This window comes from Diadema setosum, chromosome 1 (assembly GCF_964275005.1).
Source record: "Diadema setosum chromosome 1, eeDiaSeto1, whole genome shotgun sequence".
NCBI lineage: Eukaryota > Metazoa > Echinodermata > Echinoidea > Diadematoida > Diadematidae > Diadema > Diadema setosum.
This window is the reverse complement of record NC_092685.1, coordinates 47,033,048-47,048,333: the sequence shown is the minus strand read 5'-3', so window position 1 is coordinate 47,048,333 and position 15,286 is coordinate 47,033,048. Positions and strand designations below refer to the sequence as shown.

The following is a 15,286-nucleotide window of genomic DNA, read 5'->3' as shown; positions in this document are numbered from 1 at the left end:
CCTTCTGCCCAAAGAAACAACAACGCAACGTATTTGAAGAAAACGGGAACAACGCCGAGTTTCTAAATAGATTCAGGTCACCCGATTCCGCTATCTAAGAGCTGATAGCGGCAAAACAGCCGTAGCCAGCAAGCTCACTGATTTACAGTTGTTCAAACCCTCGTCTAGCGAAGCGTTTCGTACATAACTTTGTTCTATTGTTATTGAGTGGCACCAAATCAATTGTCGATGGAATTCCTCAAAGAAGGAGCATTATTATTTGTTGACGAATTACAAAGAAAGTAATAAAAAAATAAGGAAATAACTGCAGAAGAAATAATTTGTTACTGTGTTTGATGGACTACTATTTCAATGACCGCATCCCTTCTTAATGAAGACAGGTTTTACTACTATAATAAGTGGGGCATGATATTAACATTACGACAGTATCTCAAAAGGTCATCGCCAAATATCGACAATATCAAAGTTGTGATTCCTTTGATTTTTTAAAGTCATATTCATGAGAAAAACGCACGTGAAGCCCAGTTATCATGCTATGCCGTGGACATTTTACAAACGGCACACATTCTGAAGTAAGATATCTTTTAATGGCTAAATATTTCTAAAATCCTTCTTATTAATTACACAACGATCAAAAACTGCGTGTACATTATGGTAAACTCACAAGATGTAATTGCAAAATTTATGACTGGGCCTACTCGGAATTATGCATTTAAGTTGAAAACCAATGATACAATAGAAAAGGTAATTTTGACAAAAAGTGATAATGTATATTGGAAAGAATTCGATTTTACCTCTCTACATTGCGATGACAATATTCATGAGCTAACGAAGAAAAATTCACTTACAGCATAGCACGCTTCTGGGTAGATTATTCAAATATTCAAAAAGGAAAATGATAGATCAGTTTATGTGCGTGGCTCTGGCAAATGATGAAAAGGATATATCAGACAACTTGAAAAGTCCTTTTCAACCAATTAGTTGAGGTATACTCCCCATAAATACAATTTGTCATAGTACCCTGAAAGTTTCCTATACAACTTATCATCATTATCAGTAAATCATGGACGTGATGCTGATGACAGCAAAGTCCGGTCAACGTTCTGAAGATTCTGAAGAAATTATCTGATTGCACTAATTTTACTTGTTCGATCTTGCATGTTTATCTTTCAAAGCGTGTTTCATTGCCTTAGGAAAACAGTGGAAAAGGCGGACTATGTTTGCTTCACACTTTGACAACTAGTTGATGAAAGATATAAGAAACCAATGTTTGCTGACCGAAAATGCATCAATTTCAACTGTAATCGACCCCCGATTCGCAAACACTATACATGCAACATGAAAAGTACGGACAATTAGCTCCCAGTATTCGCAATACATTTTGCATCTCTTCATAGAAGTGTACTGTGTGTGTGTGTGCGTGATGCGATAATGCTGTTCTTGCAGACACTGAATAAAAAAGAAGAAACGCTTGAGGATTAATCTTGCTAATTTGATCAGTGTGAAAAAAGAGGGTTGTCGTCTCTATCAAATTTGAACCGTGATTGAACCAGTCAATATCTTTCCATTGAGTGACATTCATTTCTTACGTAATGGGGGAAAGAAAGTTTCATTAAGGAGAAACTGTTCACTGGAATCTATTTTTTCCACGGCAGCTTATTATATTTCTGACTGTAGCCCTCAGAAGTGGTTGGGTGATCGCGTAGGAAATGGGGTTCAGAAGGCTGTTGCCGAACGCCAACCAGCTGAGAAACAGATATGCTGAACGGGGTAGGCCGGACACGATTAGGCCAGGTTCGATGGCGTAGATGAGTTGGATGATGCTGTGAGGCAACCACGAGATCACAAAAGACAGGACAATGAAGAGAAGCGTACGTTGTGCCTTTCTCGTCTCGGCTGCCGACTCACGCTTCTCCTGCATGTTTTGAAAAAAAAAAAAAAAAGAGCATGGGATTTATCCCCGATGAACTTTGTCTCTTTCCAAAGGAGTGTCTATAACTAGGTGTAGAATACTATGAAATCTTCATTTCACGTGATTACATGCCTTTGATTTCTTTTTCATGAAAATGATAATGAAATGTGTAAGAGGGGCGTCTTTGCCGTTTGTCGAGGTATGAAGACTTCTAACCCCCCCCCCCCCCCGAAAAAAAGAAGGTCGCTCTGGAATGAACGTGTGCCAGTTACTAGCAATTCATTGGATCACTAGAAAGTAAATACAAGGGATTGTCAAGATTTTTTCACACTATCTGTGAGGGTATTGCGATTTCGTTTTGACATCCTATTGTGACACACCTTACGGTATTTTAAACCTTGATTATGCAGAGATATACCTTTGATAAACTAGTAAACACAAAAGCAGACTAGTCCTTTCTTCACTACAAAGAAAAGGAACAATATTAATGAACTTATAAACTTTAATGACCTTAAGTTTCAAATTATACAAACACTTTTCGGGGAGTATTTTTTGTAGAGATTGATTCCAAGAAAACGGAAATAAGTGTAGGGTATCTTACCGTATTTGCAAAGTCTTTCAGATGTTTGTTGGGTCCATGACTCTTAGACAAGCTCATTGCAACACGGTCGTCCTTGACAGATCCAACGTGGATATCAATCGGAGCTGTAATTGACGATAATTCTCTCATACTACCCGTTACTGGATTATTTCCAATCATGCCGACATCTTTGTTTTCTTGAGATGACATCATGTTCTTGACATTCTTGCCTCTAATCGTCTTTCGTATCTTCCTGAAGATTCGAAGGTAAAGAACAACAATCAAAACTAAAGGCAAGTAAAACAGGACAACAATGTTGACAATATAAGCCCCAGGAATGTTGGTAAATCGACGTAAACAATGTTGTCCATTATCGAAATCGTCAATGAACTCCCAGACTGTAACAAACGGCATCCAAAAAGCAAGAGCAGCAATCCACGCCAGGGAGTTGACGAAAATGGCTTTACGTTTGCTGCGAGTCATATAGTGGTTGATTGGGTCGTAGGTCGCACGATGACGGTCGGCGCAGATGATCACGACAACAAAATTAGAGGCACTGCAGACCACCTGACCGAGTCCACCTAGGATCTTACAAAACACTTGGTTCAAAGGATAGTAGCCAAAGTAGGTATGGACAACGCTGGTGATGAGATTTAGACCAACGAGGAGATCGAGAATCGACAGGTTGATGATAAAGTAGTTGTTGTAGGTGCGGAGTCGTTTCTCCACGCCAAATGCTGCAAGGGACAGGCAGTTTGCGGCAATGATAAGTGTTGTAAACAACATCGGCCAAAATAGTCGACTGATGTTAACGAACTTTGATAGGACTACAGGAACCTCTCTTTGGATCTCGTTTTCCGTATCATTTTCAAACTCAATCTCAGGGGCTAACGTGAGAGACGGAGTCCATGCCATGGTCGACATACTGCAGTGTAATATTTTCAACGGTCCGCGGTGTCTTGGAAAAGTTCTAGTCCTCCTCGACTTCTTGTGGTAATATCTGATTAGTCTCAGCAAGTGACGTATGTGTATGTATAGTTATATCAATATTTATATGCAGTTCAGAAATATGATTTGTTGTGTATGTTTTCACGTTCAACCTGTAAGAATTTTGTATTCATGAATATGTATTAAGAATCTATAAACCTCAGCACACGTGTCCATATAAAATGAATGAAATCATCTTACGGTTAAGTTCGTCTTTGCATTCTTTCTTTTTTCTTCAATTACTTCATGAACTAAGTTTCAAGAAACAAACTTCCCTGAGTACTTGGGAGGGAGCAATTGATCGCTACATATGCCACTTTGTGTTATTTGTTTGACATTTAATGGGAGAACCGAGAGTAAAAGTCAAAAGCATTTAGGATTCTTTCCACAATAGAACATGCATCGATTAGATCTTTTCTTCTTTTTTTTTTTCGTGTATAAACAGCAGTGCAGGAACCTGACTGGCCGTCAAATATCAAACAATATTTTCTGTCTTAACAGAAGAATTTATTTCATTACAAATCTCGAATTGTGCTCATTGCTCACTCTTGGATGCTCCTTTTCAAGAAAGCTTAGAATCAGAAATAGTGCGGATGCAAGCAAAATTTTCTGAACGAACTAATCGATACTTAGCTCTTTCGTGGCATGACTCGATCTTCCATCAGTGCTGTTTGAATAAACGTCGGTATTAGAAAGGAAAAGAAGAGGAGAAATGATGGACTTCGATCCACTTTGCAAGCAAAAAGACAACATCTTAAACATTCTCCTTGACAATTTCAAAACTGCGAGACTGAATGACTGAATGACTATAGAAATCTATTAGGAGAATACTCTTCCACTTTTACCTCAAATCAGAGACTCGCGCGTTTCACGTCTATTTGACATTCATAATCAAATCTGGTATGTTAGGTATTCTTATAACTAAAAGACATTGGTGATAGAGAGAGTTGTTGAAAATGGGCAGAATTCGTTTTGATATGTGGATAAGAATAAATCAAACATTAGAAAAATCACATTCAATATGGCGCCACATTTACCAATTTAGTGTTATATAATATGTGATAGTCTATCTGCTGATCGACCGTGGACAGGGTCAATACATAATGATTCCAGTTACATTTACTGCACGCTGTTTCGTTTTTCATTTCCGCTTTTTTACCAGCTTTTCCAATGAGTTTACACATAAACTCATCGTATATATATATATATATATATATGAATATGAAATATATTCAACCTTAGGCTGGAAATAGATATTCAACACTAATACCACAGTGTTTACCCTTTGCTTCTTCCCTCGTCAGGAAGAAGTGTTGAATAAAATGTTTGGGGAAATTTCAATAGAATTAATGAGTTCTTCTACAACAATGTATACAATACAATACAATACAATATACGAGAAATACAATAAATATTACTCGTTTACTTTGCTCAATTTCAGTCAAAGGGGTAAACTTACAACAGACAAATTCAGATAAATTTCTTGGCCTTTTAATTGATCGTAAATTATCTTGGCAGGAACAAACAAATCATATATGTAAATTACTATCAAGAAATTTGGGTGTTATACATAAGCTTAAGCATGTTTTCCCCATATATATATATATATATATATATATTAAGTACTTTATGTTCGACTTTATTCCAAAATACGCCTGGAGTCTATCTTCAGAATACAAAAGCGAGCTATAAGGATTATCAATTGTACAAATTATTTAGCACCGACAAGCCCACTTTTCAAAAGGAATAACCTAACGATCTTTGATATATATTCTTACTCCCCTTGGGATATTTATGTTCCAGTTAACTAAAGACGAATTACCTTATGCTTTTACCCTCATGTTTGTAAAAAATAAAGTTATACATTCCTACCCTACAAGACAGGAAAATTCATTTCACTTTTCTCCCGTAAGAACTGCATTTGCTTTTAAAACAATAGTGCATACAGGTCCGACATTCTAGAATAGCCTTGACTTTAACATCACTGAATCGTTGTCACTGAATTGTGCAAACTAAAAAAGTGCCTCGTGCAGGCTTATGTCTAATCATACAATATGCAATTTTATTCGAACTCCCTCTTGTTTATCAGATTCGTCGTTTATTAGGTACTCCAGGTTTGCTTTTCGTTCTTTTTACTGAGTCATTTATGTCAAGGCTATTCCTGAATTAATGAATCATGTATCATGTTCATTTTTTGCGCATTCTTACAGTTACGTAACTATGTTGCTTGGGTGACAAGGAATCTTGTAAGCGCAATACAGGTGGCTACTTAGTGTTTCGCTTTGCTCTCGTGTATTTTATTTGTTTCTCTTGCTCTTTTTGCTCTCTTTTTTTTTTACGTCCCTTTCCTTCCTTCCATAGTTTTCGTTACTAGGTTGTTTAAGAAGATCAACGTTTTCATCTATACAGGGACCTATACATTACAAGCTTTGCTCTTTAGTAGGTCCCCCACATTTCATGATTGTAAAATTGTCTTCTCTTTTATTCTTTGTAATTACGACGCTATGTCCAGTCAATTTCAAAACTGCGAGCCTGAATGACTGAATGACTATAGAAATCTATTAGGAGAATACTCTTCCACTTTTACCTCAAATCAGAGACTCGCGCGTTTCACGTCTATTTGACATTCACAATCAATTCTGGTATGATTGGTATTCTTATACCTAAAAGGCATTGGTGATAGAGAGAGTTGTTGAAAATGGGCAGAATTCGTTTTGATATGTGGAGAAAAACAAATCAACAAAAATCACATTCAATATGGCACCACAATTACCAATCTAGTGATATATATGTGATTGTTTATCTCCTCATGGACAGTGGAAGGTCAATACACAATGAATCCAGTTACATTAGTTTACTGTATGCTGTTTCGTTTTTCATTTTCGCTTTTTCATCAGCTTTTCTAATGAGTTTAGACCTAAACTCATTGTATATTTTTATATGTATGAATATGAAATGTATTCAACGTGAGGCTGGAAATAAATATTCAACACCCAAATGCCGCATTTAGCCTTTGCTTCTTCCCGCGTCAGGAAGAAGTGTTGAATAAAGTGCTTGGAGAATTTCAATAGAAAGAATGAGTTCTTCTACAACATTTATCTATTGTCTTTACTTTTTATTTGTTCTTAAACTTAAGTAGATCGAAATTCGACTTTAATTCAAGGTACTAATGTCTCCATATTTCGAGACAAAAAAACTAAAATAGCAAAAACTACATTTCCTCTAGAATGTCCAATTATTTCAAGCGCACCAAAAATACACATTTATTTTTTTTTTTTTTGGGGGGGGGGTGGGGAAACATTTCTTATTCAACAGTATTTCCATAATAGCAGTTTTATAAAATACTTTTATGCCTGGACATTACTGATAATCTTATCTAGTTAACAATCACAAACTTAATTGTCTGCCGACTTTTGGACACAATTAACTATCATCCAAAATATCCCCCTTCTATTCCCAAAATCGACGTCCTGTTCTCATAAAAACTGGGCCCCCTCATTTTTTTTTTTTTTACGTATATAGCACCGGCCCTGATATGTACGTCAACGTGTACACTTTAAAAAAAAAAAATCTAATGACTGTTTTTTTTTTCTTTTCTAATCACTGGTGTTATTTGTTATTTTATAGCTACATTTTACTTCAGTCTTGAATGCGTATCCTATTTTTGTCGTCATATTTTCACTTTAGCATAATTTTATTTTCGTTCGCTTAACTTTTCATATAACTCATATCATTCCTTTGCTAAACGGAAGTATATATAAAATTACTGTGCGGTATCTAGGCAAAAGTCGCAGACACTAGTGATTATAAAAGTCTGTGACATGCTCGTACATGTCTACACATTTCAAATAGGGCAAAAGGATAGTTAAAAATATGACCTAAATCAATTCAGCAATCAATTAATTAATCATACATAGAAATTAAGATCAAAGCAATAAATAGAAGATGAACAGAATTGAAACTTCTCATATTGGTTTAACATTGTTGCATTTGTGCATTACAGGATCAAGATATTGTACAAGTGATAATGGGTTATGGCTTACATATTTTCCTCTATTTTTTGTTACAACAGAGAGAGAATTTCAATTACTATGACCTATCTCCCACGGCAGCTCATCATATTTCTGATTGTATCCCTCAGAAGTGGTTGGGTGATCGCGTAGGAGATGGGGTTCAGAAGGCTGTTGCCGAACGCCAACCAGCTGACGAAAATATATACTGAACGGGGTAGGCCGGACACAATGCGGACTGGTTCGACGGCGTAGATGAGTTGAATGATGCTGTAAGGTAACCACGAAATCAGAAAAGACAGGACAATGAAGAGAAGCGTACGTTGTGCCTTTCTCGTCTCGGCTGCCGACTCACGCTTCTCCTACATGTTTGGAAAAGAAGAGGATGGGATTACTCTGGCGCTATCACGGGGGAATCTTGTTTCTTCCCAATGAAGTGGATATAGCTAGGGGTAGAATACAGTATGATCCCCCGCAAAAAAAAAAAAAAAAAAAAAAAATACAACAGGACCTTCCACAATGATAACTTTGAAAATAGTGAATCAATCCAAATGTAATTTCAAGGTATAAAACTATAACTTATTAGCTACATCTTACAGAAAACCCATCCGATTTGACTCAGTGGTCAAAGAGAAATGAGGAGTTTTTTGGAGCATGTCAGGAATCCCTTCCCTCCAAGTTCTGTCCACTGTGTTCACACATTATGCAGTTCCAAGAGCATCCAAGTGCTAAACTTGGAAGAATCGGAACCATGAGATGATCCATATTTCTCTGTGACCACTTAGGAAATCGAATGGGGGTTTTCTGCCAACTATAGCTAAGATGTTATATTTTAAGATCCTGAAGTAGCATTTAGACAGTTTAATCATATTGTAAGTTATCAATGCGAAAATCCGATTGTAACATTTTTGGGGACATACTGTAGTAGGAAAATTTTAATTCTACGTGATTACATACAATTGTTTTTTTTATATTATTTCATGAAAATGATTATGAAATATGTAAGAAGGGCATATTTGCAATTTGTCGAAGTATGAAGACTTCTAACCGCCCCCCCCCCCAAAAAAAAAAAAAAAGGATAATCTGAAGGTAGGCCAGTTACGAGCAATTCAATTCAGTACAGAGAAAATATTATGCATTGTCAAATTATGTGCGAGGGTATTGTGAATTCGTCTTGACATATCGACCTATTTTGACACACCTTACAGTAGTTTAAACCTTGATTGCACAGAGATATGCTTAATAAAATGGGTTCAAAGCTATGCAGACGAGTCCTTTCTTCACCAAAAAAAAAAGAAGATAGATAGATAAATAAACAATAAATAAATGACTGTACGTTTCAAATCCTAGAAACACTTTTTAGGGGCTATTTGTGGGAATAGCTTCCAATGAAACGAATATAATTGCAGGGGCGGATCCAGGAATTCCGTAAAGAGGGGGCGTGTTTACAAAATTAAAGGGGGGGGCGCACGCACCCCTCCCCCCATTTTTTTCTTTTTATTTCTTTTGTTTCAACAAAAAATAAAGGGGGGCGTGCGCCGGTTGCGGTCCTCCCTGGATCCGCCCCTGATAATTGTAGGATATCTTACCGTATATTCAAAGTCTTTCAGAGGTTTGTTTTGTCCATGCATCTTAGACAAGTTTATTGCAACACGGTCGTGCTTGACAGACCCAGCGTGGGTGTCAATCGGAGCTGTAATCGACGAGAATTCTCTCGTACTACCCGTTACTGGATTATTTCCAATTATACCGACATCTTTGTTTTCTTGAGATGACATCATGTTCTTGACATTCTTGCCTCTAATCGTCTTTCGTATCTTCCTGAAGATTCGAAGGTAAAGAACAACAATCAAAACCAAAGGCAAGTAAAACAGGACAACAATGTTGACAATATAAGTCCCAGGAATGTTGGTGTGTCGACGTAAACAATGATGTCCGTTATCAAAGTCGTCAATGAACTCCCAGGCTGTAACAAACGGCATCCAAAAAGCAAGAGCAGCGATCCAAGCCAGGGAGTTGACGAAAATGGCTTTACGTTTGCTGCGAGTCATATAGTGGTTGATTGGGTCGTATGTCGCACGATGACGGTCGGCGCAGATGATCACGACCACAAAATTAGAGGAACTGGTGACCGCTTGACCGAGTCCACCAAGGATCTTACAAAACACTTGGTTCAAAGGATAGTAGCCAAAATAGGTATGGACAACGCCAGTGATGAGATTTAGACCAACGAGGAGATCGAGAATAGACAGGTTGATGATAAAGTAGTTGTTGTAGGTGCGGAGGCGTTTCTCCACGCCAAATGCTGCAAGGGACAGGCAGTTAGCGGCAATGATAAGTGTTGTGAATAACACCGGCCAAAATAGTCGATTGATGTTAGCGGACTTTGACTGGACTACAGGAACCTCTCTTTGGATCTCGTTTTCTGTATCATTTTCAAACTCGATCTCAGGGGGTAACGTCAGAGACGGAGTCCATGCCATGGTCGACATACTGCAGTGTAATATTTTTAATGGTTCCCCGTGTCTTGCTTCATGGAAAAGTTCTAGTCCTCCTCGATTTCTGGTGGTAATATCTGACTAGTCTGAGCAAGTGACGCATGTGTTTGTATGTGTGTAATTATATTAGTATTTATATGCAGTTCAGAAATTTATGTCGTGTATGTTTTCACGTTCAACCTGTATTGATAATCTATAAACCTCAGCATATCATGTGTCCATATAAAATGACTGAAATCATCTTACGGTTGATTTCGTCTATGCATTCTTTCTTTTTTCTTCAATTACTTCATGAACTAAGTTTCAAGAAACAAACTTCCCTGAGTCCTTGGGAGGGAGCAATTGATCACTGCATGTGCCACTTTGTGTTACTTGTTTGACATTTAATGGGCGAACCAAGAGTAAAAGTTAAAAGCATTAAGGATTCTTTCCACAATAGAACATGCATCGATTAGATCTTTTCTTTTTTCGAGTATAAACAGCTGTGCAGGACCCTGATTGGCCGTCAAATATAAAAAAAAAAAAAAATCTGTCGTAACAGAAGAATTTATTTCATTACAAATCTCAAATAGCGTTCATTGCTCACTCCTTGATGCTCCTATTCAAGAGAGCTTAGAATCAGAAATGGTGCGGATGCAAGTTAAATTTACTGAACGAACTAATCGATACTTAGCTCTTTCGTGGCATGACTCGATCTTCCGTCAGTGCTGTTTGAGCGAACGTCGGTATTAGAAAGGAAAAGAAAAGGAGAAATGATGGACTTCGATCCAGTTTGCAAACAAAAGATAACATCTTAAATTCTCCTTGACAATTTCAAAACTGCGAGCCTGAATGACTGAATGACTATAGAAATCTATTAGGAGAATACTCTTCCACTTTTACCTCAAATCAGAGACTCGCGCGTTTCACGTCTATTTGACATTCATAATCAAATCCGGTATGTTAGGTATTCTTATAACTAAAAGGCATTGGTGATAGAGAGGGTTGTTGAAAATGGGCAGAATTCGTTTTGATATGTGGATAAGAATAAATCAAAAATTAGAAAAATCACATTCAATATGGCGTCACATTTACCAATTTAGTGATATATAATATGTGATAGTCTATCTGCTGATCGACCGTGGACAGGGTCAATCCAGTTACATTCACTGCACGCTGTTTCGTTTTTCATTTCCGCTTTTTTACCAGCTTATCTAATGAGTTTACACATAAACTCATCGTATATATATATATATATGAATATGAAATATATTCAACCTGAGGCTGGAAATAGACATTCAACACTAATACCACATTTAGCCTTTGCTTCTTCCCTCGTCAGGAAGAAGTGTTGAATAAAATGCTTGGGGAATTTCAATAGAAAGAATGAGTTCTTCTACAACAATTTATACAATACAATACAATACAATATACGAGTAATACAATAAATATTACTCGTTTACTTGGCTCAATTTCAATCAAAGGGGTAGACATACAACAGACAAATTCAGATGAATTTCTTTGCCTTTTAATTGATCGTAAATTATCTTGGCAGGAACAAACAAATCATATATGTAAATTACTATCAAGAAATTTGGGTGTTATACATAAGCTTAAGCATGTTTTCCCCATATATGTATATATACTTTATATTCGACTTTGTTCCAAAATACGCCTGGAGTCTTCAGAATACAAAAGCGAGCTATAAGGATTATCAATTGTACAAATTATTTAGCACCGAAAAGCCCACTTTTCAAAAGAAATAACCTCCTAAAGATCTTTGATATGTATTCTTACTCCCCTTGGGATATTTATGTTCCAGTTAACTAAAGACGAATTACCTTATGCATTTACCCCCATGTTTGTAAAAAAATAAAGTTATACATTCCTACCCTACAAGACAGGAAAATTCATTTCACTTTTCTCCCGTAAGAACTGCATTTGCTCTTAAAACAATAGTACATACAGGTCCGACATTCTGGAATAGCCTTGACTTTAACATCACTGAATCGTTGTCACTGAATTGTTTTAAACGCAAACTAAAAAAATGCCTCGTGCAGGCTTATGTCTAATCATACAATGTGCAATTTTATTCGAACTCCCTCTTGTTTATCAGATTCGTCGTTTATTAGGTACTCCAGGTTTGCTTTTCGTTCTTTTTACTGAGTCATTTATGTCAAGGCTATTCCTGAATTAATGAATCATTATGTATCATGTGCATTTTTGCGCATTCTTACAGTTACGTAACTATGTTGCTTGGGTGACAAGGAATCCTGTAAGCGCAATACAGGTGGCTACTTAGTATTTCGCTATGCTCTCGTGTATTTTATTTGTTTCTCTTGCTCTTTTTGCTCTCTTTTCTTTTACGTCCCTTTCCTTCCTTTCATAGTTTTCGTTACTAGGTTGTTTAAAGTCCCCTCACACCTGAGCGAATGTAAGGGGGACGAAGGGGGACGAATGGGAAAAACGCACGAAATGCGCGCGAATTCAACGATTTCAAATAAAATTGCCTTCAAATCATCCGATTATAAACTAAAGTTAAATTTGATTAACGAACGGTAAGCGAAGGATAAATATGACATGCGAAGGATAACGGTTTTTCGGTTCACTTCTTTGAGTAAATTGCGGCCGAAGGCGAGCAAAGGGTTGATATGACCCGATAAGACGAACGAACAATGAGCAATGGTTTGATATGGCGTGCGATTGGAAACGAAGACGAAAGAATACATCAGACGTTCTCGTAAGTGTGTGTGCGCTCCTCGGGGAGTATAAAAGCGACCAGATTTCAGTGCGATGACGAGTTGGGTAGATATGAAGAGAGTTATTTCTTATGAACATATGTGCAAAAATGCCAGGAAGCTCATCAATAGGCCGGTTTACTAATGTATGCACAGATCTTTAATTTTGCACACGGCCGCAACCTCGGGCAAACAAAGGATGCGAGCCTGCAACGTCGGCTACTGCAGCCGTCCCCGACACGTCCCCACATGTAGACTTACGTGTATGTTGTGTACATGTGTGCGATGCATCAACTTCGATTTTACCTCCTGGCATTTCGTGTGGCTCTAAATCAATTCCCAACCTTAGATGAGGGAAAGTTCTGCTGTGATCAAACGCAGTTTGGACTATAGTTTCGATTTTATTGAATTTTGGCTTCGATTTTGTCTTCAGTAGTTCTGAAAATGGGTGGAAAACACTACTGCTACGGAACATACAACAGTATGACCGCATCACTTCAAACTTCAATGATTTTAAGCATTATGATTGATTGTGAAATCTAAACTAGACAACGAATGTCATAATCGATATGTTTCCAAGGATTGTTTTATTTTTAAAGTTAGACTCAGACTGATTAGACCTCATGAAATAAAATGACGATTTTGACCTATTTTGCTATTAACGATAACAGTTAACGTTAGGGGGCCTAGCCCTAGCAAATATAGATCTAGACTAGATCTAGAGTAGATCTAGACGTAGGCCTAGATCTAGAATTAAAAACAAAAACAATGATAGACCTAACCTCCCTGACATTCGCAGTAGGCAACATTGATTTCCCCCGTTGACTTATTCATCACGACCCAGGTCTGGTACATCGGTTTGCTGAGGTATGCCCGGTCTTCCTAACCTCACTAAGGATAACAGGAAAAGGGCTTGTGTCCGAAACCTCATTGAACTTCAGGCTTGAAACACTCCCATCCGCGAAAAGACGGTAGTCCTCAAATGACTTGTATCCCTTTAGCGTTTCCAGTCATAGTCAGTCCAATTGATGATCAGGTAGTTGAACACGTCAAAGAGTCCAAAATCTGGAATACTCTCGAAGTTGGATGTAAACCCAGCGAGCTTGTTAGGGTCGGAGAACGAGCAGCCTACCAGAGGCTTAGCGAGCTTCTGCAGTGACCGGCCGGTGTCCGCCCGGGAGAGGTCGAGATCGACGGGCAAATCCAAATCGGCTACGGCAGTTGCACTAGTTTGATGAGTTTCTCCTTGTTGTAGCCGCTTGTGCTCACACCTATATCCCTAAAATACTCAGTTAATTCCTTAACTGTCCAATTCTTCCATGGCTTACTCGAACTTTGGCTAGAACTTGAAGCTGACGCCATCTCAAAGCAAGATTATAGCAAACAAAAGTTGTCGATTATCCGCAGCGAGTAATGATCGTAGACAATACACGCGTGAATGCAAAAACAGTGTGGCGCGCGCGTCCGCGCTTATTTCGCTTGCCCGACTTAGTTACAATCACTAGGGTCGCGTGGGGTTGACGTCATTATGCATATCATTAGTAAACCGCTCTATTGAAAGTTTATACATAAAAATACCAACATTATAATGAAACAAATCAATCAATTTCAGATTTTTGCTTCCCCACAAAAGATAATTTGTGTGAAATAGATGTCCAACATTATTAATTATTCTTAAAGCACGTTCTTGAAGAAGAAAAAGGGTATCAAGCAAAAACTGAGATGAATTGCCCCAATTGCTATCATTTTACCAAAAAATAAATATTGAAACAGTAACAATAGAGGTGAGGTTAACAAATCTGACGTACCCCTAAATTGACTCGACATACCCCCTTTCCCCTATTGTATCATACCTACCACCAACATCGCACCAGACAATTTGTAGTCACTGTCCACTATAGCCAACAGGATTATACTAAAAAAATCCCTTGTAATTGTAGTATAGCGAGCCAGACAGAGGAGGCTTTCTGATGGCCACATGCTTGCCATCAATAGCTGCCACACAGTGGGGAAAATTCCACCGCTTGTAGAATCCACCAGCAATCTCCATCCATCAGGGGTTGAATGAAGGGGCTGTCATGACTTCATCAGTGCATACTCGTCACATATGGCCTGACACACTTCCCCGACCATACTGCAGTCAGACCGCAACGTCCTGAAAAGCCTTCGCATTTATCGTACGCGTATGCATGGACCTCGCGGACATGAATACGTAATGAGCTGGGAGACCACATTTTTAGAGTCTATGTAAATCTAAACGACACTATCAATCTTCATGATTTATACATCGATGACAAGCTGAAGAGTTGTACTTTGATGAAATTCGACCACTTAAAAAGGTTATGATATATATAACATACTGAACAAGGAAATTGTAAAACACAAAATTTGCATATTTTTCATTTTTCTTAAGGGGTACACTAGACCAACGAAATTAAGGTGGACCAAAATGGAAGAGGTATAAAATGAAAGAGGAAATATCATTCTATGAAAACATAATGACTTTATGTGGACTGATCCTATGAACGGGTCAGGTTGGCGAATAAATCATTGCGTTGTAGAGTTAATTTTTGACGAGATTT

At 37.8% G+C, this 15,286-nt stretch overlaps 2 protein-coding genes across 2 annotated transcripts; both read right to left on the bottom strand.

Annotated features, from left to right (window-relative positions):
* Window positions 1-1,627: 1,627 nt before the first annotated feature.
* LOC140241018 (muscarinic acetylcholine receptor M2-like) lies at window positions 1,628-3,407 on the bottom strand. The gene is made up of 2 exons (XM_072320823.1): window positions 2,514-3,407; window positions 1,628-1,915 (listed from the first exon to the last, which is right to left on the bottom strand). The coding sequence occupies exons 1-2, from the start codon at window positions 3,405-3,407 to the stop codon at window positions 1,628-1,630; spliced, it is 1,182 nt and encodes a 393-aa protein (XP_072176924.1).
* Window positions 3,408-7,575: 4,168 nt separating this feature from the next.
* Window positions 7,576-9,972, bottom strand: LOC140240910 (5-hydroxytryptamine receptor 1A-like). Its single transcript, XM_072320718.1, has 2 exons — window positions 9,079-9,972; window positions 7,576-7,851 (listed from the first exon to the last, which is right to left on the bottom strand). Exons 1-2 carry the CDS (start codon window positions 9,970-9,972, stop codon window positions 7,576-7,578), a joined length of 1,170 nt encoding a protein of 389 aa, XP_072176819.1.
* Window positions 9,973-15,286: the final 5,314 nt, after the last annotated feature.